The sequence below is a fragment of the Odontesthes bonariensis genome, chromosome 14, assembly GCF_027942865.1.
Source record: "Odontesthes bonariensis isolate fOdoBon6 chromosome 14, fOdoBon6.hap1, whole genome shotgun sequence".
In the NCBI taxonomy this organism is placed as follows: domain Eukaryota; kingdom Metazoa; phylum Chordata; class Actinopteri; order Atheriniformes; family Atherinopsidae; genus Odontesthes; species Odontesthes bonariensis.
The window spans coordinates 20,115,408-20,141,612 of NC_134519.1; the positions used below are offsets into that span (position 1 = coordinate 20,115,408).

The following is a 26,205-nucleotide window of genomic DNA, read 5'->3' on the forward strand; positions in this document are numbered from 1 at the left end:
GTGTTAAACTTATGAAAAGATAAAGATGTATTGTTTTTACAGACTCTGTTTGCTTTTTCAACACATGATAAAACATTTAACACGACCACCTCTGGGGGAATACTTAACAGCTTGTTTTTTAAACTGAACATGGGATACCCAGTGGTTGTAAATGTGAGAATTTTCATTTCGATAAAAGTCACAGAACAGTAGGCTATAAAATAAATAGCCCAGTTTTGCCACATCCATATGTATCTGATATAAACAATGCGATGTTTTTGCCTCCAACATTTGATTCACACAGCGTTTAGCACGAGATTACCCACACCTGTATTTAAACCTCCTCTTTTTAGCTCACAACACGTCATGTGCAAGAACGTTGTCCCTTGTTTAAAACTTGTTTCCTGTGGTTTAAACATGTCGGAGGCATGAAGAGAAAACTAGATCCCTTTCTGCGTACTGCAGATCCGCCTAGATTTGTGAATGAAAGAGGCTGCGGTTGGTTTGTCTCCCTCTGTCCGCAGCGGAGGGGGTTTCCTCAGTCGCCTGTAGGAAGGCGGGAACTAAACTTCGGGCTTCTCCTGCCTCTAAAACCAACACACCCACAGGGCGCCAATGGGAAGGTGGAACAACAGGTAGGCGTCCTCTAACTGCGTCGCTCAGCTCCAACTGTCTGTGCTTTGCGGCTAACGAGTGGACCGAGTGGACCATGCGCTCTGCGGGAAATGAAAGCTGGACCGGAACTTTACCTGGTGTTTGTCTAATTGCCTGACACAATTAAACTGGAGTGAAGAGATTTCTTCTCTTACAGTCGAGTTTTTTCTTTTTTGGGGGGCGGCCGGGAAACACTACAGAGAGCTGCTCTGAAAGGCTTCCTTCATATTGCAGGATCAATTCCATTATTATATAGGAGACATCTCACTGTGGAAGACATGCTGAGGGTAAGGGCAGCTTTTCTTGGCGTGCATTTCAGTTGATTTTTTAATTTTTTTTTTTTACAGAAATGTTTGACTTTGTCCCGTTGCTTTAGATTGATGGCGGATGCAGAGGTGATACTGCCCCACCAACACACACATTTTTCCTGTTATCATGTGGCATCAGTGCTTGTTGTTGCATAATCCAAGAAGTGTAGCAATATCTTGACTATCCCGCCGTGTGACTCACAACAATAACGCCTCCATTATGTTCTTATGTAATTTTTCGGGTCCGTTTCAGACTGAATAATTTTACACACCTACCTTACCTGTAAATGTGAAGACCGTGCACAATATCTGTCACACTCTGTTTTGTGGTTGCTTTTGCCTTTCTGATCCAACATGTCATCTTGTCCTCACAGCTGCCATTTTACCCTCGTCACTAATCTTGGCTCGTCTGGGAGAAATCCAGGACAGTCTTGATTACACAGCTGATCCCTGAGAGGTCAGACACACTCTGACCCGGATTCCCTGCTGGCGAACATGGAGGTTCTCCGGAGGTCTTCTGTGTTTGCTGCAGAGGTCCTGGATGTCTTTGACCGATCGCTCACTGAGAAGGAGCTGGTGTCCCAGTCTAAAGCGCTGTGCAGAGACTACATCCTGTCCAGACTCAACCAGAATGGGCTGGGATGGTCCAAAAGTGAAATTAATTTCTCTCCCTGCAACGCAGCTCTCGCTGAGGTGTCCCTGGTGCTCCTCTGTCTCGGTAAGGAACAGTCTAAGAAAACTGCAGTGAATGACTTTTATTTATTTTTTAATTTTTTTTGCCAAAATGGTATCAGAAAAAAAATAAAAATAAAATCCATTTAATTGTCCTCATTCACATCTTGACAAAAAAAGGACACAAAATGGATAAACCATGCAAATGTTTTGAATATAAAACAGAAACTATAAAACGGACCTGTAAAAAGTGTTGCATTGAGACTTGTCAAAAGCTTTTTTTGGGGAAGTTTGAGGTGATAATAGTTACTTCTGCTTGTGTTTATTTGCAGATTTGAATTTGGACTAAATGTTCATCCACTGGATAACTGGAAACAGTTTGATTAACAGTTGATCAGTTTATCAATTCAATTGACCCTTAAAGCAATCTACTCGTGAGCTCATGACGTCAGTTCTTCCTCTTGGGTCATAAAAGCAGAGTTGCTTCGTTTTAATCTACTGTTTGTCAAATTAGGTGTGTGAAATGAGACTGCTCAACATAGCAGGAAGTGATCAATTATAGATATGGAATATAAGAAACCATACTGAATAAGTCTTTAGACCTGACACACAGTGATTTATACACACACACACACTGTCTGCGTTGACTATTTTAAGACACGATAAGCTTGGAACAAGTGATGAGTAAAACAATCAGGTCTCTAAATGGGACACAGACTCAGATTGTCGAGCTTTCTCCTCATATTTGGTTGATTATGGTGAATTTGAATGCTTGTGTGGCAGCTACGTAATTTGTTTAGTCTCATTCATACAGTTTGAAAATGTTCTTCCTAAAAGACTTTCCACTCTTTCTGTCTCTGCTTCCCCTCCTGTTCCTAGGCGACGAGCTGGAGTGTATACAGCCCGGTCTGTACAGGAACGTGGCGCGGCAGCTTAACATTTCTGTTGCCATGGAGAACATGGTTTCAGATGCCTTCCTCGGCGTGGCAACAGAGATCTTCTCAGCAGGTACAGTACTGGCCAACTGTGAACCTGGAGGTGTTGATGATGAGCTAGCTGGAAACTAAACATGTCTTAAAGAGACAAAGGAGAACTGTCAGCACAGGAAGTGACTTTCACTTGTGACTGCAGATGGAGGCAGTTAGTGTGATTTAACAGGTGTGACTCTGCAGTTTTCTTCAGGTCTTTTTGGCTCCGAGGGCCTTTCAGTGAGTGTGAGTGGGTGTGAATCAGATGTAGGTGGAGGGACTCTTCATTAGTTCTACAATCTAAGTTTAGAAACTTTGTTTCCTGAATGCAGCCTCTGGCTTCTCGTCAGTGGAGTTTGTTCCTTGCTGTGGTTACAGCCTTGCAATCAGATCTAAAAGAACTAAGAGTTCTTTCGATGGAAGGTTTTGTATAACATGTGGTTTGCAACTTGGCGTTCACAAGATAATTGCCAAAATTGGAAGAAAAAGGTCAATCAAATAAACAAAGTTGAAGTCAGGTTATCATGGAGGAGAACAGAACATAAAGACAAAAAAACCCTTCCAGGGCTTAAATAGCAAAAGGCTTAATTACAGTCATCATTTTCAAACTGATTCTCATTTATATAATCAGCTAATTTAGTTACAGCTCATGTGATCTCGTATAACCCTGTCAGCACAGTAGCAAAGCAGTCTTTTTTCCTGTTTTACCTTGTATTGAATTATTATTATACAACTGGACATGCTGAGGTTCAGCTGGAAAGATCATGAGACCAGACTGTATCCTTCGTGGCTTCTTCTCAGCCCACATTTATTCTCGAATGCAGCCTCTGAATGGTTCAAGTTTTAGTGGCTTTTAAGACCAAATTCTCCTGACAACGCATTCATCGTGGCCTTCTTACTCTTTTCTGTCTTGAGAACAGCGCACTCAGACCTTATTTGGTGTTGTAAAATTTGGTGTCTCCAAATACAGAGAATCATACTTTAATGGTCTTCAATTCTTTTAAATGTGCAACGTTTCATCCTTTGATAGATGACTTGATGTGAAGGTAAACAACTAAGACCTTACTATTTTTGAGTCGAGGGGATTTCAATTGGTCTGATTAACAGTTTGACATCTGACACATGCAGTATGCACATAGCAAAAATCTCATCGGAAATGATTCCTTTTTTTAATGCTTTCTTTAACGACTAATGGAAGTCGGCAGTGGGATCAGAGGAGCAAACGATGGTCTTCACTTGACCTCAATCTGTGATGCCTGAGGATGCAGTCAAATAGTCAAAAGATTCATCCCAAGCCTTTTGCTAAACACTTTCTCTTGACTTCAGTGGAAAACAGCACACGGCCTGGTAAAGATTTAAAAGAGAATTTATAAGGAGTCAGGAAAAGACGGGCACAGTTTAACAAGAATCGACGTGCACTTCATTTCTGCTAAAGCTGACGCATTGATGGGCTAAAAAAGGCGGATTAGATATTTCGCCTCACGCACTCTCACTATCTTGGTCCATGCCACTTACATAAGCCCAGTAAAAGAAAATAGTAATGGTTAGAAGGTTGAAAGCATAAACAAGTGGGATTATCTTATTTCCTTCCATAAAAGATGGCCTAGTGTTTCCTTGATTGAAAAGATGATAAATGACTCCTTGAAGCTCATTTGCTTAGCATTTAGAAAATGCGACAGCTCTGGTCATGGCAGCCAATTACTTCAAGGCCTTTTGCTCTTAGGAATCTTCTTAAGGAAAAAAAGATTTTTCATCCGTACATGGATGATTAATGGTTGGTTCATAAGGTTACAGTTTTTTCCTCCTTGAATTTTTCTAAGGCCACAAATCTCTGTTGGCTGCTGGTCAAACTCCAGTTCAGCCTTTCTTTTTACTGCAGATCTAATCTTGATTCTTGTTGTCCTGAAAACAGATAGCCTTTGCACATTATTAAAAGCAGCAATTACATTTTGAAGTGCCCAAATAAAAAGTGACTTGTCCTCTGTATGAGCCTTGGGGATAGATTAGAAAGTCAGACTGCAGTGTGATGAACATGTAAGACCTGGCGTGTTGCCTGGAAATACCCAAAACAGACTTGCCTGATATAATTTTCATGCTTGTGTTCTGGCCAAATTTCCCATCGTTTTGACGTCACAAGGCTGTAATTTGTGGAAACGGCGTGGGATTCCTCCTGAAGGAAAAACAAACTGGTGAACCCAGGCTGATCCAGCCTTCTGGGATGGGTTGAAACCTGGATATAAATAGGGAAAAAAAAACATACAAATTTTTCCTGACATCTGGAATTTGCTTTGAAGCAAACCTTTTAGGTTTCTGGTATTCGTTATTCTTTCACCACAAAGGAATAACATGCAAACATGGGTTTTGATGGAGTGTAGCAGCCGTCTGTACTGTGGTGTCTTCAATAAAATCAACATGGCTCATCTATCTTCTATCTATCTTCTCCTGCCTCCCACTCCTGCTCATTCTTTTCCCGCCCTCTTCTCTTTATCCCTGACAATCTCGTCTCTATTCTTGGCCTGCTTCTCAGTAGGGAGTGAGACATGACGTGCTCTGACAGCTTCCATGGACAGTTATCTCATTTAAGCTCACCCAGATCTCTCCCCTTATAGCCAGTCAGACGCTGCAGGTCAGCGCTAAAGAACATTCATGACAAAGCAAGCTGAGCTAAGAGAGGCCAATGCCATTAAGCCCTGCCCTGCATCAATGATGGCTGTTATAACAGCCTCTGCTTCTGGGGCAATGTACCTGGAAATGGCCGGGTGACCTTATTTCTTATAGCAGGCAAGTTCAAGTTTTGATGTCGTCTGTTCTCAACATGGGATTAAGTAAGAAAAAAGGACCAAGTCTTGCTTTTGAAGCTGTGCTGAAACTGCATCAGTGCTTTACCTTCAGTGAAATGGCAGCATATTCTCACCCTGTTTAATTGACATCCGGGTGGTGTTATAGAATGTCTAAGCAGTCACATTAACAGACACGCTCTGGTTTGATGACTTGGACCTGGCATTTACTGTTTATTCCAGTGCAAGGTCCGCAGACTTCCCCACATGTGCCATGTCGGATCAGACTATGTAACAGCAGCCTCAGTGGAGATGGGTGTTATCGCTCGAAAAAGAGCACTGATATTATATATGGCAGTTTATTGATTCCAGTCAAGAAATTCTGCCCCAATGAAGGAGTGACGCACGTCTTCTGAATGGAGGGTTACTTATGGTCCTCGTCCGTCAAACTGCTCTGTGACCGCAAGACACAATCAATAGCTTTAGCTGCTGAAGCTTAACTCGGATTCAGTTTTAGCACGGATGGAGCGGCGCTTTAGTCATACACTAATGATTAAAAACAAGTGTTTTTTTTTTTTTGAAATATCCATACAGACGAGGATGATGAAATCTAACCCGCTGTTGTTTTATTTGTCTTTTTGCTGTAGGTATAACGTGGGGTAAGGTGGTGTCCATGTATGCAGTAGCTGGAGCCCTGGCAGTGGACTGTGTCCGACAAGGCTATCCCACTACGGTGCATGTCTTAGTGGACAGTCTTGGACAGTTTGTTCGCAAATTCTTGGTTCCCTGGCTGAAGAGGCGGGGGGGATGGGTGAGTGTCTGCTGCTGTAATTTCTGATAATCTTGTAAATTAGGAACACGATGCCTGAGTAGTACTGTGCGGTTTGCTACTTGAGAAATGGCCTATCATTTCTGCACCGCTGCTGTGTGATTTTGGGTTTGACATATTTTGGGCACGCTCATAAAGCTAAAATGTGAAAGGCTTAGATCATCTTAAAAACCTAGATGGGTAAAAGCACTCCCAGCTTCCCAAAGGATTAAAGAAGTAGCATTCAGTTATTTTGTCAGTGGCTCTTCTGTAGAAACTTGAGTGATTCAATTGAGATCTTATTGTTCAGATATCAGTTTGCTCCCATAAACTCTGAAACTCAGCAGAGACAATCTAATGATACTCAGTCATGACTGAAAACTGAGCTTCTCTCAACTTGTCACTGCTTCTTTTAGTAAATCTGATCTGACCTAAGCTTTCTAGTGCTTGGTTCCGATGCTTGTTGTGTTTCACTCGAGTAACGCTTATTTGATCAGTTGCTCTCTCTTTACCATGTCAGTTGTGTTGTTTGTTCAGATGCATTAAATCTGTTGCCTTCTCCAAAAAAAAAAAAAAAGTTTTCTCTCGAATTGGCTCATTTCACTGTAATAACAGAGAAACCATATTGGTTCATGTTCTTATGATATTATTGTTATTCTGGCTTAAAGTCATGAGTACTTCCTTATCACTAAATCTGATCGTTAAGTATAATTTGATTTGGTTTCATGTACTACTGCGGTGATGATAGATGGTAAGCAGTAGCTTGCTTGATCTGGCCTTGTATTATAATATCATTGTTTTTTCTTTTACTTGACTCCTAATTACAGTATATTTAGCAAATGACTATCTACAGTGGTTCTAACTCCCCATGTTAGAATCTTGAGTATATTTCATTATAATAAGCATCTTTCTGCATTTATGTTTTAATTACCTCATTTGACATTTTCAGTAAGTAATTCAAGTGTTAAATACAGTCAAATTACTGATACTTCAGCATTATTAATGCGAGATACTTTAATTTGCAGCTTTCTTTTCAGTTGGGGAGGGTTTCCTAGGTTCTTTGGGGTAAACGAACACGGTGTTTAAAGTTTTAATTGCGCCCTTTGGAATAATACCTTTTAAGGATCCTCAAATTGAGAAAAATGTCTTGTGCTTCCATGTCCTAAGATTTGGATATGAATCTGCCCAACCTTGAGGTCCGTCGATGCGCGAGGCCCCGTGAGACGGCATGGTTCGCACATCCCATGTATAGGTTTTGCAAGCAGGGGACTACATACAAGGTGTTTTGGGATGTTCAGGAGCAGCTGACTTCTGTGGAAATGAGCTTTGTACTTTGAAACTCCACAGACCTTTTATTTTCACCAAGGGGGAAAAAAAAAAACATCTGAAAGACCAATTCAACCGCACTCGGGCTCATATTTCTGTTTCCCTCCTGCCAGGTGGAGATCACAAAGTGTGTGGTGAAGAAGGATCTCACCCCTGAACACAACTGGCTGTCCTCTGTCATTGAGTCCACCAAGTACTTCCTCACCACAATGTACGTGTACGTCATGAAGGAACCGTGAACGGCTGAGATGGAGCAGAGTAGTGTTCGTATTGAGGGACTGTAACCTCAGACTTGTCAATATAAACTTGAGGTGATCGATGTGCTTGATAAGGATCGAGCCTGCCGGCAGATTTTTTTGTCTGTTGCTGAATGGCCATCAACAAATGTTTTTTTTTCAGCGGCGTGCTCGTGTTGTCTCAGTGTCGGGTGAGCCTGCAAGTGATTACCCTTCATCCAAAGAGTAGTCACCATGATATTAAACGGCATCTTTTGCGTCATTCCACCTCTCCTCCACTTTTTCTCACTGCTTCTAACGACTGCAGTAAACCAGGCTTCTTCAGTGTAATGTGGGGCTGTTCATACTGCAGATGTTAACGGTCTGGTGCACATTGTGAGGTTTTTTTTTTTCTTTTTTTAAAGAATATATATTTCAAGAGGAGTGATGACGGTGAAAGCTGGGTTTGTAAAGAAACTGATGCTCAGCTGGCTGAGATGGTACTTTTGAGGTTTCTAGGTCTTTAAAAAAAGGCCCTTTTTACAAAAAGTGTTTCGGGAAGCTTTGAGTTCACGCTTCAGAGCAATATCGGGTGATATTAACTGTTTACACTTAATAACTTTAAGCTATTGTACCTTACCAAAGCACAGTGTTTCGTTCCAAATATGATCAGAAATTTTTCTAGTAAATACTCTGCAATTTGAGGCACAAGTTAGGAACATTGTGTCTTCTAGTGTCCATTTATTAGCCAAAGAACTTAGGACTACTACAAACTGAATGTGAATATTTTGGCTCTACTGATTTCTGTTTTTAATCTGTAAATTTATTTATGATTTTAATCTTATTTCTTTTATAATTTTGGTTATCACCAACAACTGAAACCATTGCACTATAAAGACTGCCCCTACAACAGCTCTTCAGAATGATTGTGTGTTATGGGTGTCACTTTCACAGTGTTGATCAATAAATGAATGTGGCTGATTGTGTGTTTTTTATTTTTTTTTTAAATCCACAATAAAACTTAACCAAATCCTCAATGATGGACTTGTGAAACTTTATTCCACTGAAAATTGAGCAGATTACGAGGTCTTTGAAAGCCTTTCCTTTGAAGTAGCCTCAGTAATGCAAAGCAAAGGTCCGCTACATTTATGAGAATATGAAGCAAACACTGGCAGTAGCCCTAAAGCATCAGAATCTCTGCTCAAAATGGGGTTAAAACACAAAACAAAACATTCAAACCACTGAAAGGCCAGAGAAGGATCTGTCCTCTCAAAAACTGATGTTCGGCCGATGCTGGTGGTAAGAACGGAAGAACGTGACTACTCATTTGACCAAGGTGGCAACTCATGTCCAAATCGGCAATCCACTGTACTATCTTGGCTGGAAATAAGCACAACTTAGTTGTAGGGATGGGAATTGATAAGATTTTTACGATTCCAATTCCATTTTCGATTCTGCTTAACGATTCGGTTCTTTATTGGTTCCCTTATCGATTCTCATTTAGAGAAAAAGGACGACAAACCGGTCGATTAGCATCAACTTTGTTTAGTTTAGAAGTAACACGAGTCATGACCTTACAAACCCAACAACGGTGAGGTCCACATTGGTCTATCATGGCCTGGGTAATTTAACTCTTCCCTGCTCTGGTGAAAGGAGAAGCTGGAGGTAGACGTGAACTGGGGGTAGTACCACCAGCCTCTGGCTCTGAGCCAGTCAGGCTCTGTCTCTCATGATTTCATCTAAATGTAATGCCTGAGAAGGCATTCATTTAACCTTAACCGTTACTAACAGCAGGTTTTACAATGAAGCAAATGGCGCTAACAGTGGCGGTCCGACACTGATTTACGCCCCGGGCGAAACCCGGGGCGTAAATTATTGGATTATTGGATGGGAGTAAAAAAAATGCAATCAACCTTCACATCTGTGCGATGAAACCAGCCTCCCTTAACTTGTTTTCCATCTATATTAAGACCTTTATAGGAAATGCACAGAGCCTGCAATAATTATATATATATATTTTTTTCCAGTAGCCCAGCGAATTAACTGATTTTACACATTTTAGAGAGATGTTTTAATGAAATTAAAGGGACACTGGTTCTAAGTTTTACATTATACTCCAGTGTTGTAATACATTTTTGTAATGTTTTTAACTATCTGACAATTTTATTTGAACTCCAGAGTTTTGTCATTTTTTTTGTTGTCTCTTTTGAAAAAAAAAAAAAAAGACTGAATTCTCTGCTACAACTGTCTTTTTAAAGTCACAGACATGTTGGGCCACATGGCCTCTTTTTAGTCCTTTCAACCAAAAAGTCTGAATTTAGGCGGCTGGTATTCAACCAACGTCTTGCCCAGCCAAGAAACACGAGTTAACATGTAGATAGTATGTGCAGCTGCCCTCTTGCTTCCCACCTAAAGCCTATCAGAGTTCAAAGTGCTGGCTTCTAAGTTATCTTCATTTTGTCACCATTATCAACCGTCTTATAGAGCTTACCATCTCATGCAAAAAATATAGCTCTGTTCTCATACTGCTTTGTGGGAGGTTAATTTGCTCTGTGCTGTACAACAGGGACTAATGTACGCTTACTCTGAATTACAGCCACATCACACTTGAGCTTGGAAAGCCTTTTTTTAACCGAACACCATACTGCAATTTGCTGCTGCATTGAGGTTAAAATTGTACTACATTTTCAAAGGCCGGCCTTTTAGATTAAACTGTCTTGTTATCTGTGTCTGTGGGCGGGTTTATGATGCAATCGATAAAGATCATCTCTGGCAGGGACTACGTTAAAATTTGTAAAACAAGTCTGTGTACAAAATGTTACAAAATGGACACTTTAGAAAGTCAAGTCTCTGCAATTAACAATTAGGCCTTTTTCATAGCTGAGGTTTTATGGATCATACCAGGACAAATACATGGTTACTACTGACAATAATATGAAAAACTTGATTTGACTTGATGAGCAATGTCATTTTGATTCGAACGTGGTAAAGCATCTTGTATGTTTTTGATGTTCTTTCAGCTCCAACAGCCCTGACTCATGAAATGAACATGTTGTTTGTCAGGATTCTGCAGAGCTTGCTGACAGCTCATGAAACGTGTGTTGGAGTAGAGAAACCCAAGACCCTAGAAAATGTAAACGCTGAATTAAATTTTAACTCTAGTAACCAATTCAACATTGTGATGTGATTCAATAGCACATGTATGTACATGTAAAACAAAATGAAAATATAGCCGTACCATGAAGTGATAAAACAGCAAAGTATCATCACTGTTAAAGCGTCCGTGTTACTGTGCTATAAAGTCATTGATGGTAAAGTTTATTTCACCTTTGACAAAATATGATAAATGGGTATGAAAGGGGCTGTCTGTGTGGAGTTACTTGGAAACCAGAGAAAAAATCCCAAAATGACTGACTTGAACTCCTTTGTTTAGGATTGGAATAAAAAATGATCACATATGGTCAAGCCCAATTACACAGTGGTGTGATTTTAAGTTTTGTAGTAGCCCGTGATCCATCTACTCTACAACAAAATGTGGCTCACATGTCTTTCAAACAGAAATAGAAAAAGTCACTTTTCACACAATCACAATGTTGCACTTATGAAATAAGATGAGTTTTAATGCGTTTTTTCCGGTCCTGGTTCTGGAGTTTCTCTGCTCTGACACAGCTGATCCAAATGAACAGTTCAACTGTCTTCAAGCCCTGAAGATTGAAATCAGCTGTGTGGTGCAGAGGAACCCTAGTGGTTAAGGAATGAAATGACTCAATTCATAAACTGCAGAATGGCTATAACTCTGTTTTTTAATACTTATTCATCTTATAAGATAGTTGATTAATTTGAGATATTTTTCTTTTTTTCCCCAAAGTCAGTGGAGCTGAGCTCAGTCCATCCTGTAAAGTGGCTGCTGGGTACCTTGGGGAGTGATGAGCCTGGTAAAGGCTCTTCTCTGATCAGTCATCAGGGAGGTCTGTTTGCTCACATTGTGAGGCATGAAATCACTGTTAACAAAACTATTGATCAAACTCAGCTTTGTGCCAGGGACCTCACTTGTTTCCCATGTCACAGATTTGTCGAGCGACCTGGTGGAAAGCTGAAGCAGACGAGTTTCCATGGCAATAGACAAGCAGCCACCTACTCAGCCCCTGCACATCGCCAACACTGTCATCTTGACCCAGCAAACAGGCAGACTTCTCATACACAGAAGAATGTTGGTCTGGGAATAAGTGTTGCTAAATCTCAACTGCTTTTTTACTTGAGCAAAGAAAGAGGCGGCTCACTTTAGCAGGATTTACTTCAAAGGTCAAGGGACCACAGGATGCTGATTTTTAATTTTGGTTTCAGAAGGAATAGTAAAAATAAAAAAATGGTTCAGCATCTTTTAAAACAAGGAACAGATTTACAGTTTTTGTTGTAGATTACAACCACAACTATGCCACAGGAATCTAACTTTTCGCATCGATGGAACATCCATTGAGGAAGCATGTGTAACTATTAGCTCAGTTTCAGTCAGTTTCCCTGTTGTCTTTCGCTGCAGCATCGCTGTAGGCTTCAGCCTCTTAAATCTTTTTTACACCATTTGCAGGAAATTAATGCGTAGGTGTGTCCAAAGTTGACTCCTAACATGTTTTAGAATTATTTCTCTATGACTGCCCTAACAATAGACTTGAGCTCCAGGGGTGTGTATGTGAAGGTCATCTAGGTCATCTAGGTCAACGGTGGTCTTAATAAGGGCTGAAGCAGCTCTGTGGAAGTTCCAATCAACACAGGGAATCCTGGGGAATGTACTTAGATACGAAAGATACGAAATTAAAATTAACCTTCAATACAACTAACTTAAGACACTCAGTTGGCATATTCAGTAGACTGAGCATCAACATTCAACATCAGTATTTAGCAGTTTAAAACCAGAAAGACCACACACAAATTCCTGATATGGATGTATTATATCTGAACAGCTTTTCAGGTGAAGACATTAAATATATGCTGTTTTGGTCCCTAAATGAATACTGTTGGTCCTTTTGTGGATCTTTCAAGAATCCATCAGCACATGCAGTGTCATGTTGGCATTTTTTTTCTCAGTTGTGAACCTTCACTCAATCGGCGATATGAGCCTGGTGTCTTAATATTTCTGAATCATCCTGCTGACTCACCGCAGTCAGTGCTCTCATGCACTGTGTCTTCACCTCTCTTAATGTTGCTATTCTCATTATTTTGTGATCAGGACCACACTGATGGGAAGCAACAAACACTAACGCTGACATGGCTCAGCGAGAACTGCTAAAAGAGCAAAGCTTAAGCACCCAAATTTCCAAAACAATTAACAATAAAATCATATATAAATAGAAAATTCAATTAGAGAGGGCTGCTATGAAAACAAACACGTATAGCAAGAAGAAGAACCCGCTAAAATCAAAGGATGAAAATACAAATAATATCGAGCTGATCAATGTGTATCTATAGTTATTTCATGTATTCTAAATGTTAAATTCTTATTACTTTTATGAACATTTCGGGAGGTTTTAGATTAGAAATTGCTCCTATTCTCATTTGTATTTGCAGGGATGACTTCCAAAAGAACTATAAAACCCTTAATGAGACATCAGTTTCTGTGCCACCAGGATAAAAGTGATGGTCTTGGTGGGGCCACTGCAAGATGACATACAGCATGAATGTGCAAAATGTGCAAAATGTGCAAAATGTGCAACCGGGCAACTCTGAATTAGTGTTATGTTGTGGTGCACTTTGTCCTTGTTTTTCTTCCTTTTTTTTTGTTTTAGTTTCATACTCACACTCCTGCGGCTGACATTGTCAATGTTGTTTCCTCAAATAGCATCCCATAGCTATAATTTCCCCCCCGTCACTGAGCTACTTACTCTGTGTTTTCTCAAACCGTGTATGAGGGTACCATGTATGGTACTCGCTGGCCGCGTTGCTTCTAAATATGTCTGCACGAGCATTTTCAAAACAGCCAAACATTTTTTGCCCAGACATAGAAAAAAAAAAAAAAAAAAAGAAAGAAAGGAAAAGGAAAGGAAAAGGAAAGGAAAAATTAAGCCCACTTATCACTGAAACCATTTGTTCTTGATTTGGTGTAAAGTGTATGCCTGTCCTTAAATCTATTTAAAATAGATCTACAAAAGATTTAATGATGGGATAGTGATATGGAAAATAATAATGGGTTTCTCATTCACACACTCATACAGCGCTTCTTTTTATATATGGTACACTCTTTACATGCAGCGCTGTTTGACTTACAATCGCACACTGATGAGCATAATGGGGGCATTGTGTGGTTCAGTGTCTTAGCCAAGGACACTTCAACACATAGAGCAGCCGAGGATCACTGAATCTGGTCGGTGGGACAACCACTTTACCTGCTGAGCCATGGCCACTCCTGTAAGATTTGCGCTCAGATGACTGTTGGACACTGTGGACAAGATGTTTAACAGGAGACCGTTCTCGAAGGCGACGTCGTGCTTCTATTTCTTATTGAAAGGTTAAAAAAAGAAGCTAAAAGAAAAGGACATCAAGTTTTGGGTTTGATACTGAAGCTCCGTGATGCATCAGGAACCAAAAAAAATAAATAAATAATAAACTTCATATCAGGATAGATGAATAGCTAAAAAACACAGTCGGAGATTCATACAAGTGAAGACAAAGTGAATGATTTATTTAAATACATCCAGCACACGATCATTGACAAGTACACGAATGAGGCAGCCGCCTCAAAGACAAACCAATCATGTCTGGAAACAAGAAAGGCAATATCATCCAGTGTAACCGACCCCTCTGACACACACACACACACACACACACACACACACACACACGACTGTGCACTGACTTCAGGGGCCTGTAATATGAAGTAGGATTTGTCACTTAAGTGAGGTAAATTAATGTCCAGTTGATTACTCTTAAGTTTATTCCAGCTGACTTTTAAAGATTTGGATTTGTCATTATTTATTATCATCTATGAAATTTAGAAGAATTGCTTGTTGTCTCGTGCTGTGCAGAAGCGTATGTTGTCAAACTGTGCAAAAATGCATTAAACTGTGTCTGTAAATTCGTTTTCATATCCACATCCATTGCATGAAATGCTTCCAAAAACAAATCAAAATGACTAGACATTTTCACTCTTTTTGTTTAGCATTTCAAAGCCTGGATGGTAGAAAATGAAGTTTAGGCAGCTGACTGGTTTGAATCTCTTTCATGTTAGTTTTTTTTTATTAGATAATAGGAGCATTTAAAGCCAGTCAGTGTTACATTTGACGACAGCTTTCTTCCATGCCTCAAAAATGGGTTACACAACAGTCAAATCTACGTTTGCTTTCCTGATACCGCAGTGATGTTGATCAGCTTGTTTTACACATGTACAATCAGTAATCTTTTTCCTCTTTTATCTTTCCTTCCTGCTTTGGCTACAGCATCTTTGTTTCTTTTCAGCCTGCTGCAATTATGACTGCGATTGATCCTCTGATGCCAACTCAACCCATTTTACACAAAAGGTCAGATTTCCAGAGTTCGTAAACTGGGGTTAAAGGGATTGTTTGTTTTCTTTTAAAGTGGGGTTGGGTGAAGTGCTTATGAGTAGCTAGTACCTTACTTGCAGTTGGCAATGATCAGAGCGCTGTGTCTTTGGAGAAGGATGGAGGAATTCTCATGGAGGCGCCAAGCTCACAGCTACTGAGAGCAGGGACAAAAGAAGAGCAAAATTTTGCCATTTAAATCAAGTCAAACCTAAAAAATGTCACAACAGTTTAGTGCAAGCTACATTGTAGATTTTTTTTTACAACACGTCACTATTGCTTCAGACCATTGTCTACTTTGTCACTATTTTGTCAAGCAACACCACTTGTGTTGCTGCACATCACTGTGTGCACTGCTAGCGCATCATGCCACTGATCAGAGCGTTCACCAGAAGTTGTATCAGACTTGTTGGATATGTTCCGTTCTTCCTCTGGCTAATAGAGAAGAAGACAGAAGAAGGACTGCCGACTCTTCCTATCTCCCTAGAAAAAAAGATGTGTTGTCGTCGTTGTAACTTATTTCCACTGTCTCATCGTGGCTGTTTTGGTATTAGACTGGCAGAGTTGTAAGCCACAGCTGATCAATGGCAGGACACGCAGTGGTGTGGAGCAACATTGTTCGGTTGAGAAAATAGAGATAATGTAAACAACGGTCTGAAGCAATTGTGACGTGATGGAAAAATCTGCAGCGTAACATTTGCTGAACCGCTATGAAACTTCTTATGTTTGAGTTCTTTTAGACGGCGAAAACATTTGCTCTTCTTTTGTCCCTGCTATCAGTAGCCGTTGTCTTGGTTACCCCATGGGAAATCCTCTCTGCTCCTTCAAACAGACGATGCTCAGACTGCCGCCTACAGCAGGTACGGCACTAACTACTCGTAAATACTTCACACAACCCTACTTAAAAAAAAACCCTGAACTATCCCTTTAATTTACTGAGTTGATAACAAGCATAGTACAGCTTAGCGAGACCTGAATTGTTGGGTTTAGTTAAGTCAACTGAAGAGCCACTGGATATGTTGGACCTGGTTCATTGTACAGGCAGCAGCTGATTCAGCTTATAACAAAACTCAAAAATAAATAGTCAATAGTCAGTTTCTGTTAATTCTTAACTCAAAACTGTCATATCTCACAGACACTACAACATTGCTCAAACATAATTAATTGCAACAACCTGATGGAAAGGCAACATAAAGTCAGTTCTTATGTTAAAATTAAAACTTTATCAGGAAAAGGCCATTATCGCTATATGTAATGTCAGCTAATGTAATGTAAGATCTACCTATTGAGTTGAGTCATGTCATATTAATGTAAGAGGTATAACGTCATAACTCCTTTACCACAATCATTTAAGTATACCACTGTATGACGGGAGAACTGCTTCCATGATTATCTGATGCAGCCGATTGATAAAATGCATCACTCATCTTTCTAGACCAACATGCTTCTAAAAGCATGAGAGGTCTGCCTGCTTGTTGGGTTAAGATAATCTGCGGTAGGTGACGTGCAAGTGCTGAGTTAGTGGCTGGTCGCCTGTTGCCATGGAAACCGTCTGCTCGAGCTTCCCATCCGGTAGCAGCTGAAACACTCGACAAATCTGAAAGAAAAAAAACAAACAGGTGAGGTGACCGGCAGGAAGCAGCAGGGTTTATTGCTAAAAACAATTCAACTGAACATGATATTTGGAAAACGTTTACAATGTGAACAATGTCAGCGATCAGCTCATTTATGTTTACGAGGGATGACTGATCAGAGAACAGCCTTACTTGCTGTACATGGGGCTCCTTGGCAAAAGAGATCCTTTCCAACTTCTGGCTCTGCAGGGTTATCTGCGTTTCTGTGAGCTCTCCCTCTTCTATCTCTACCAGACCTGCACAACAAGACATTGCTTAATCTCACAAACCCGTATTTCTCTTTCGCAAGAACACAGACACTATAATTTGCTACAAATACTATGTACTTTCAACGGACCATCAGGCAAAACACACCATTTTTAAGGTGTCCGGTTACCTGAAATTTACAAATCAGGAGGTGAGGGACCGATATCTTTTACTTACCAATATTTGTGTAAAACATCTTTGAACAATGATCCTGATTTAAGAAGCAACATTTCACATTTAATGTTAAACACATTCTGTAGGTCAATGTGGAGGGACTTGTCCCCTCAGGATAGTCTCAAGCTTTGAAAGCAACTCTGCAAATCGCACACAGCCCTGATAACAGAAACAAGGTTGGATTTCGTGGTTTGAAACCTACCTGAGTTCTGTGCGATGATGAATGCCACTCTGTTGGTTTCCGGCTGCATTCGAATGAAACCGCATTCTCTGTGCAGAGGCTTATTAGAGTCTGCATGAAACGCATTAAACCTACAGAAAAGAAAGGAGGAACCATTTTCATTCCAATGCTGGGACGAGATGTGCCCGAAACATGTAACACGAAAACTTACTGTTCGGTCTGTTTTTTTTTTTTCTTCCTTTTTACATTTCATAACTTTGGTTTAATTTCTGCAGTGATACCTACATGAAGTTGATGACTGGCTGCCCCACATGGCTGAAGTGCAGTTTTTCTGTGTAGTGGAAAGGCTTTACAGAGGGGAAGCTGCCCTCTCCAGGTTCATCACTCTCCCAGGAACCCAGCAGCCACTTTAGAGGCTGGATGACTGGGTTTAGCGCCACTGATGCTAAAATACACATACGTGGTTTAGGCAGCAGTATGGTGAAAACAGGAGATACTTTATAACGGGTAATTCTGTGTGGGCCATGATTCCAAACCCACAAATACACCCGAATCATGCAACAGGACAGTTCATGAGTCAGTTAACAATGTAGCCAGCAGTTTCAGGAGAAGATTTGACAAACTATGCATTCAATTTAGAGAGTTAAGGTGAAAGAAGCATTAAAGTGCAGTTCATTTAGAGGAGGCAGACAACTCGTGCTAACCAAAATAAACTAAAGTAAATAAATGAATGAACAAAAAAAGTGAAAAAATGAAAATGCTCCTGTTAGTTCTTTCATGTTCTGTTATTTGACTTCGTATCACCATGTTGATTAATTCATTTCTGTGTATGCTTCCTGCACGGTGGTGTGGTGGTGAGCACCGGTGCCTCACAGCGAGAGGGTTCCTGGTTTGACTTCCTCACACCGTCCAAAAAAACATGCATGTCCGGTTACTTGGAGGCTCTAAACTGACCCTAGAAGTGAGTGTGAGTGTTCGTGGTTGTTTTTCTCTATGTGGCCCTGTGATGGACTGGCGACCTGCTGGATTAAATGGACGGATGGATGTTTCCTCAACAACTTCTCTATTCTTTTACAGATTTATTCTCTTCTTGGGCACTCCTATCATTACGTACATGCAGCTGCCTTGTTTGCATGTAGCTATGACATTGCAGTCTGGGTAATGGGAAAGCTGACAAACTGCATCAACAAGAAATAAAAAGAGGCAGCACTTATAACAATAACAAAAGACTAAACGCTAGCTGATCGCAGGGGTGATTCAATAATAAAGCAACAGCTGGGTATTGTTTTGTAACAGAGGCTGGAGTGCTCGTTTATGTTAGCATATTAGTCATAATCAATCAGAGATCGGGATGTGGGTAAATCAGATAAAACCGCACTGGAAAAAGAAAAAGAATAATCCAACAGACGACGCTGTAGTTGTTAATCACGTCCACAAGGTGGCAGTGAAGCAGCGCTCATGAAGACAGAACAAAGAGCAACGCTGAAGCTTTAAAGGGTGAATGCAAACAGACAATACTGCACTGAAACCGGTTAAACCTACGCTAAATTGTTCTTTAACGAGTGTCCTCTTTTAAACACAGTTTTTTTTTCCATTTGAAAAATATTTACTTGTGCCATATTTTGTATCCAGTTAAACATTAAACACTACATTTTAGAGATGATCTAGCAAAATTTTATTTCCTCTTTTCCTTTTTTTTCCTGATTCAAATTGTGCACGAGTCATGCGCCATGTGTAAAAAAAAACAAAACAGTGAAATGGCTCTTTTCCTCTTTTCACCGTGACTGCTAACCTGAAGCTAACTTCAGCGTCGTTAGGAGGAAGAGGAGGACGTTTTTGCTGCAGTAAAATCGCAGGCAGAAAACCGGATAAAAGAGAGGGAGGTGATTTATAACTAAACGCAAAATAAAAAAGCACTATAGTTTTTAAAGATACAGAGGTCACGGCACACGAGCCGCTCGGTCAGTCTGGTGTATATTTGTTCGATGATTCTATTCTAAACTGGGAGAAAGATGTGAAAATAGCGATAAGAGAACAACAGTTGAATGTCACAGTGCGTAAAGAGTAGACTATGGGACATGTTTACATCTGCATTTAAAATAATAACCAGTAACTGACTCGGTTAAAAAGTGATAGAATTATTCAAAATAACAATTTCATGAGCAAGGAGAGTTGGCAGCTCGCCTGTTCTCTCCGAGATGCTGTAGCCAGTGACGATTAAACAAATTCACATTGTCAAATAATCTTTTCAGAAATTTAGATTTAGCAGTAAACCTACCAGCGCCAGTGACAGGACACGCCATGAATAAAGTCGGCTTCAGTAGAGCGAGGATGAATCCAAAAGAAGGGGCAGAAGGAAAATAGAAAGTCAATGAAGGTTCACTGCACCAGTGACAGTTTGACGCAGCTTTGGCTGCCACCGCGTGGAACTCTGGGAAATGTAGTTTCACGCACTTGGTCCTCTTTATACAGTACGCGGGTTCAGGTGATGTAACTTGGGATAGCAAATTTGAATGGTCTCAGTTTGACAAACTGAAGCAGGAGAAGTGTTTCATAAATTAAGACAAACTTTATTAACATCTTCAGTGCACTCAGCAGGCCCATATGACAAAATCTACATCTTTATTCTAACACTAACTTACTTTTACAAGAAAGCCACCTGAAATTCCTGTGGGGAAAAGCACATTGGAATTTCTGGAATATAAGCACTATTTCAACAGTTTTCCATGTGGAAAAAATTCAACATTTCTTTTTCATTTCCTAATAAATGGGTAGAAAAGCCATTGATCTGGGAATCTGTGCTCTTAAGCCTTGCTCTTTTTGCAATTCTTCAGAGCGTCTGCCAGGGCGTGCAGTGCCATGTCAGCGTTGGCCTTCTCACAGTTGTATCCCATCAATCCGATCCTCATTACCTAATTGAAACAGAGGTGGAAAACGGTGCATGAGAAGACTAACCACAGTGACTCAGCAGGATGATTTAGAAAAATGTTCCTTACACCAGACTTATGTCAGCGCTCTTTTTACAAGTGTCAGTCAAACGGTTTAATTTCATGTGAGAGTAAACCTCACATACCTTTAGATAAATATAGAAATGTAAACATTACATCTGTGTTTGATTTGTCAGCACAGTTTAGAGTAGGATGAGAACTGTTTCACGTAAAAACACATTTTAGGATTAATTTCCACTTAATCACTGCTGACACAGTTTCTGGGCTAAACAACATCAGCATGAACTAACCATGCCGATGGATGGGCCCAGCCCTCCTGTCATCTCCATCTGATGGTGCTTCATTATGTAGGCCAGCATTTCCCTCCAGTCGTACCCTTCAGGAATGCTTATGGTGGTGACAGAGGGGAGCCTCATATCCTGCAGGACACATGTAACTAAATGACTGTGTTTACTGTACAAGCAGGAAACATAAGTAAGGAATACTGTCGCAAAAAAAACCCAGTTTAGCACAATTTGAATGGTTGTCGGATGTGAAAGATGTAAAAGATGGCTTTTTCCTGTTTGGCTTTATATGAATAATCTATCTTAATGCGGTCTTCTATGCCACCAGAATACTGTAGGTTGTTGTACGTCTGCCTTACCCTGTCAGGGATGAAGAGCTTGAGGCCCAGATCTTCGAGTCCTCTGTATAGGTAGGCTGCCACCTCTTTGTGTTTCCTCCAGGACTCCTCTAGCCCCTAGAGGGAGACAAAGATTGGTGAAGTTAGGATATGATATTACACAACGTGGAACTGAATTCCTGGATGTCATGTCAGAAATGTTTTAAGAATAGTTACTACTGCCCGTAGTTTATGATAATTCTTCATTTAATTAAAAATATCAGCCTCCCTAATCCAACATACTGATTGTGTGAATAGGATGCTGGCTTAATGAATCCTTGACGAAATGTTTTCAGATTAAATGCTTTTACAAAACATCCTAAACAAGATATGCCTTCTAGAAATTTCATTAAAGGAGCAGGATCTGAAATATCCCCTTACCCTGTCAGCAAGTATTGCCAGACTCTCCCTCAGGGCAAAGAATCCAGATACAGGACCAGTGTGGTGATATCTAAAACCCAGAACACGTGATTAAATCATAATTGATATTTGATTTTTTTTTACCCCAAACTGTGAAATTATTGAAACAAATGACACTTTCTCACATTTTAGCATCTAGTTTATTAGCTATAATAAAAACATTTTGCCTCCAGCAGCCTGAGTATAGACCAAAGTTTATGCTGGTGTTGTAAACAATCTTGTGATCCTGTTGCCGTGGACTTACGCTCTTGCTGGTTTACCGTCACAACCCCAATAGTTGGACAAATGTGTCATATCAAAGAGGTAGGATAAAGGTTTTGTTTTCCTGTTAAACATCTTGTGGCTGTGTGGGAAAACAAAGAAATTGATACATATTAGAGAGTCCAGGTGGAAACCGTAGCAGAGACAGACTGCAGAGTCCCTCCTTACCATGCTCGGTCATTAAAAGAGATGGGTGCTGTGCCGGGGGGTGCATTTAGAGCCTTCTGAGAGCCAGTATACAGGATGTCAATTTCTTGGAGCGCAATGAGAAACATAATAAATATCATGCAGGCACTACAGTGAGCAGAGGAATTCAGTCTTTCATTACTGCCTTACTTTGCTTGTCCATAAAAATTGGTGCTGCTCCAAGTGAGGCAACTGTGTCAACCAGGAAGAGGCAGTTATGCCTGCAAGACAAAACGTCAGTGGATATGTGTATATATATATATATATATATATATATATATATATATATATGTATTACTACTGTCTATAAATGGTAGATCTGGTAGGACCCGTACTTCCTGCAGATGTCACCGATGCCATCTACTGGGTGACAGAGTCCAGCTGAGGACTCACCGTGTGTGAGGAAAAACAAGACAGGCTTGTGTTTTCCTACGGCCTGGTGAGGAAAACAAAAAGCAGTTTGATCATACATGTGTTCGTGTTCTGTGGTCCAACTGAGTCTCACGTATTGAACACACAGATGTAGTTGGAGCTGATTGTTTGCTGCTTCACAGAGCTGGTGCCAACCTGTTCAATTTCCTTATTGGTGAAATATCCTCCAGGTGCTTTTACCATCTTGTGTACATTGGCACCTACAGACAGAAAAATATCCGGATTAAGCTAGTAAATTGAAAAGAGGTCTGGGGAGAATGCTCAGTTATTATTCATGTTTTATTGATTTTGGAGACCAAAGAAGTGCGTGCATAAACACTTACCCATTCTTTCTGCAATTTCTGCCACGCGCTCTCCCCAGATGCCGTTGACGGCCACGAGGACGCTCTCTCCCGGCTCCACCGCGTTGAACACAGCACACTCCATGGCCGCGTGCCCGGAGCCACTCATAGATATAGTCATGTTGTTTTCTGTCTGAAAGGCGTATCTGATCCCTTTCTTGATGTCGTTCATGATCTGAAAACGTGGAACAGGTTTTTGGTTTTATTTTCCTGGTATGATGACAAATGATAAGCCAATAGTTTCAGAGGATGTGGACGCTCAGTGGATGTGCGTAATTATACAAAAACATCAACTTTGAGAGACTGCCATTCTTATCTAGGTGTCGGCTTGTTAGGTAGGCCTACATGTTGGGAAAAAATGAAAAATTCAGTTATATCATATTTTTGACAAAAGCAAAGTTGAGATGTAGTTTTCCTACTTTTCTCCAAAAAGTAATACATCAGTATTCAAAATCTTACATAAAAATATTGACAAGCCATGATATAGACTTGCATCTCCAGATTTGAGTAAAACCTGTTTCACCTTAAAGTGGGCTAATTAGAATTTAGAATGAAACTCAATGTAACTGAGAATATTTACCTCATACATTTCTGGGTGCAGGTGACCAATTATCGGCCTGGACCCTGCAGCTAAGACACGGGGAGGAACGTTTGAGGGTCCCGGTCCGAAAAGGTAACGAAGAGGCACTTCTAGCGGTCGGAGAATGCATGCCGGTGGCGGGATGGTGACCGAGGACATGGAGCGGTCTAGGCGCTGCAGCACTGGCGCGCTCCTGGTGGCCAGCGGACTGTCGAGGGCCGCTGCGCCATGCTGGGCGAGCAAAGCACTCCGGCTGAACAAAGCCCGCTGCATCATGGCAGGTGTGCTGGTCCTGAAAAGCCTGTGAGGATTGAGGCCACCTCTGAGAGAAGGAGAGACTGAGACCAACTGAGTTTGGGTGAAAATTTAAAACAAACAGGTCTTTGACCTGGGCAAGGACTGGTGTGCGTCACCTTACGAAACAAAGTGCACAATAGCTGATCAGGTTGTTATAGTAAGAGCGAAGGAGGGGTTTTAGACTTTGTGGTACTTACATTTTGCAACTACATGCCCTTAGTTCATCTAAGAGCTTCTCAAGGTTTATTCCCAGATATTGCTGGAAATGAAATTATTTTCAAAAAGTTGAGAAAAATAGTTCTCATTAATTCTTTTCTGAGCAGTTGTGTCTTTAGTTTACAATGATCCCCCCAGAAACAGACAGTATTTGCACATTTTTAATTTAAGATATATCTTTCCATGACCCAAGTGCCTGCACATAAATTGGTGACCTTTTTCTGGTTTAGATTCACAGCACTTGACTCTTGAACTGTGTGGAAAAGTGTTTTCTTGTACTTGGCAGCTTAGAACCGGTTGATGTTGGTTTGTTTGAGGTGGTTTGTTGATTTTGTCTGTCCCTGCCGTCACAGCTGCCTTTGGGTTGTAAAGAGGAGTCTCCTCTTTGAGAGCCAATCTGCTCTCTCAGATGAAAAAGTGGGACAGGCAAACAAACAGCCACACCCCCCCCAACCCATATAAGACACAAACACACCAAAAGGGAGTTTAGTTCCGTTTTATAGTGATCGTGCGCTACCAGATATATGCTCTTGAACGCTTGTGTAAACCAATTATATTATCCCACCTTTTCACAAATCAAAAAAGCAAACATCATTGGCAGGTTGTTTGTTGATGTTGGAAAAACTCTTAAGACATTACTTAGATTGTGTTTTGAGGGGTATTATAAACTGAAAAGGGTTAGAGTAATATCCAACTGAATGATTCAGACCATATATTTGAACATTTGTCGTCAAGTTAAAGATACATATCCGGCTCAAAAAAGCATTCTGTCCTATTTCATTAATATTTCTTACGGTCTTGCCCCACTTCTTTTTGACGTCACTAAATCAACATAATGTAACCTTGTTATGTCACAATAGGGTCACCAGAACGTGTCCCTCTCTGAGTGCGGCTGGGTAATCAATGATTACTCTGCTGTTGAATAAGTGAGATTTGGTTTTCCACTCTCACTGGCCTTTGCCTTGGACCCAGCACTCAAAATGTGACCAAACAGAGGAGAAGGCGGAGCAGGGCAGAGCAGTCAGTATAATGGTTACTCTGACATTTGGTTAAAATCTCCCAATACTCATCCTGGTTTGAACAGAATTGATAGTTTTTCAAAACGTTAATTTCAAGAAGTTCAAGAATTAATTTTCAAATGTCACCACTCAGTGCTTTTTATTGTCACAGCTGCCAAAGACTCTAGCAGCAAAATAAGTGGGCTCACATAAAAATTGATTATAGGAGAGTACAAGTTGACAGTATATATGTCACAACGGGTGGGTAGGCAGGACACGGACTCAGAGGTGTAAGACAAAAAACTGGGTTTTATTCGCAAAAAAACAAAGTTTAACAAAAGGCGCGGCTGAGCCGGATAACAGGACTAAACTGTGGAATAAATACATGACTATAATTGAGGCAAAACAAAAGACTTGACATGAAAGACACTAAACTTTAGGATTGTAGCTTGTCGTGGCATGAAGGGATGAAAATCAAGGAAAGGATTTCACACAATGACAAGGGAGCCTGGAAACTAAATAGGGAACTGGGAGTGATAGGTGACTGAGTGCAGCTGGTGACAATAACAAACAGGTGACGGTAGTGACAACTAATGAGCTTACAGAAACTGTGGGGAAGACAATGGTAAACTAAATACAAGACATGGCTAAAACATGAACTCAAAAACCAAAACATAAACAACCTAAAACATGATAAAACATAAAACTAAAAACATAGGGAAAATCCCATGGGCGTGACAATATATCATGATGTAGAGCAATAGATGTGAGCCCAGGGCGTCTTAAAACTTTATTTTACCCAACAAGAATCTAGAGCACTACAGTGCACTTGAACTCTGCATGAGAACAAAAGGGAGCCTGTTTTATTTTCTCTATTTAATTCATGAGCATATTACTATGGAAACACAGGGGATGTGACCCCTGACCTTTTTCAGCAGGCAGTCTTGGACCTCTCCCTTCTTCATTGTCCTAACACTAAAATCACAAATCTAAAGTTCTATCTCAAGGTCCAAAATGTTTAGTTCCCCCAAATTACAGAGGATGGCTTACACAAAATAGTTTCTTTCTTGCTGCGCACAATGTATCGAACATCAAATATTTATATTGGTCACCAACAAGATCTATGTATCTGAGGGTTGACATCCTGAAAACATAAGCTCCCTCAGGGTCTAACAAAGTTAGAAGCTTATCATTCATATCCCTCTAAAGCTAAATAAGACATTAAAATGATCTAAGTGCATATTCTGTTAACATAGAAAATAGATTTAACTTCTCACTTTATGCATTCAGTTTTTTCCAAACCTTTGTCTTCGATTTTATTTTATTTTCCTAATCAATGATGGCCTGAACTGTTTCAAAGCACCACTGTCATCTCTTCAGAGTGAAACTAACTT

At 40.4% G+C, this 26,205-nt stretch overlaps 3 protein-coding genes across 4 annotated transcripts; 1 reads left to right on the forward strand and 2 right to left on the reverse strand.

Annotated features, from left to right (window-relative positions):
* The first annotated feature begins 511 nt into the window (after window positions 1–511).
* bokb (BCL2 family apoptosis regulator BOK b) lies at window positions 512–8,744 on the forward strand. 2 transcript variants are annotated; one of them, XM_075483407.1, is made up of 5 exons: window positions 512–920; window positions 1,316–1,659; window positions 2,493–2,621; window positions 6,006–6,169; window positions 7,334–7,596. In XM_075483407.1, the coding sequence occupies exons 2-5, from the start codon at window positions 1,437–1,439 to the stop codon at window positions 7,343–7,345; spliced, it is 528 nt and encodes a 175-aa protein (XP_075339522.1). In that variant the 5' UTR covers window positions 512–920; window positions 1,316–1,436; the 3' UTR covers window positions 7,346–7,596. The 2 variants fall into 2 exon arrangements, with proteins under 2 accessions (XP_075339522.1, XP_075339521.1); XM_075483406.1 differs by lacking the exon at window positions 7,334–7,596 and adding an exon at window positions 7,606–8,744 and having other exon boundaries at window positions 517–920.
* Window positions 8,745–14,359: 5,615 nt separating this feature from the next.
* thap4 (THAP domain containing 4) lies at window positions 14,360–19,888 on the reverse strand. Its single transcript, XM_075483408.1, has 5 exons — window positions 19,750–19,888; window positions 17,757–17,916; window positions 17,493–17,602; window positions 17,003–17,106; window positions 14,360–16,833 (listed from the first exon to the last, which is right to left on the reverse strand). The coding sequence occupies exons 1-5, from the start codon at window positions 19,772–19,774 to the stop codon at window positions 16,717–16,719; spliced, it is 516 nt and encodes a 171-aa protein (XP_075339523.1). The 5' UTR covers window positions 19,775–19,888; the 3' UTR covers window positions 14,360–16,716.
* A 171-nt stretch (window positions 19,889–20,059) lies between these two features.
* Window positions 20,060–23,708, reverse strand: agxtb (alanine--glyoxylate and serine--pyruvate aminotransferase b). Its single transcript, XM_075482289.1, has 11 exons — window positions 23,301–23,708; window positions 22,703–22,895; window positions 22,515–22,579; window positions 22,283–22,383; window positions 22,098–22,168; window positions 21,930–22,014; window positions 21,745–21,843; window positions 21,462–21,531; window positions 21,063–21,158; window positions 20,710–20,838; window positions 20,060–20,383 (listed from the first exon to the last, which is right to left on the reverse strand). Exons 1-11 carry the CDS (start codon window positions 23,574–23,576, stop codon window positions 20,276–20,278), a joined length of 1,293 nt encoding a protein of 430 aa, XP_075338404.1. The 5' UTR covers window positions 23,577–23,708; the 3' UTR covers window positions 20,060–20,275.
* Between the last annotated feature and the right edge of the window lie 2,497 nt (window positions 23,709–26,205).

Bases quoted from the DNA above. Each gene is read 5' to 3' on its own strand.
- bokb (XM_075483406.1), top strand. From the start codon at position 1,437: ATGGAGGTTCTCCGGAGGTCTTCTGTGTTTGCTGCAGAGGTCCTGGAT. The intron at 2,622-6,005 runs GTACAGTACTGG...TTTTTGCTGTAG, and splicing joins AACAGAGATCTTCTCAGCAG to GTATAACGTGGGGTAAGGTG. The intron at 6,170-7,605 runs GTGAGTGTCTGC...CCCTCCTGCCAG, and splicing joins TGAAGAGGCGGGGGGGATGG to GTGGAGATCACAAAGTGTGT.
- thap4 (XM_075483408.1), bottom strand. From the start codon at position 19,774: ATGGCGTGTCCTGTCACTGGCGCTG. The intron at 17,603-17,756 runs GTAGGTATCACT...TCTTTTCTGTAG, and splicing joins CAGCCAGTCATCAACTTCAT to GTTTAATGCGTTTCATGCAG. The intron at 17,107-17,492 runs GTAGGTTTCAAA...CTTGTTGTGCAG, and splicing joins CATCATCGCACAGAACTCAG to GTCTGGTAGAGATAGAAGAG.
- agxtb (XM_075482289.1), bottom strand. From the start codon at position 23,576: ATGATGCAGCGGGCTTTGTTCAGCCGGAGTGCTTTGCTCGCCCAGCAT. The intron at 22,896-23,300 runs GTAAATATTCTC...CCACGTTTTCAG, and splicing joins TGCACCCAGAAATGTATGAG to ATCATGAACGACATCAAGAA. The intron at 22,384-22,514 runs GTTGGCACCAGC...TTTCCTCACCAG, and splicing joins CCAATAAGGAAATTGAACAG to GCCGTAGGAAAACACAAGCC.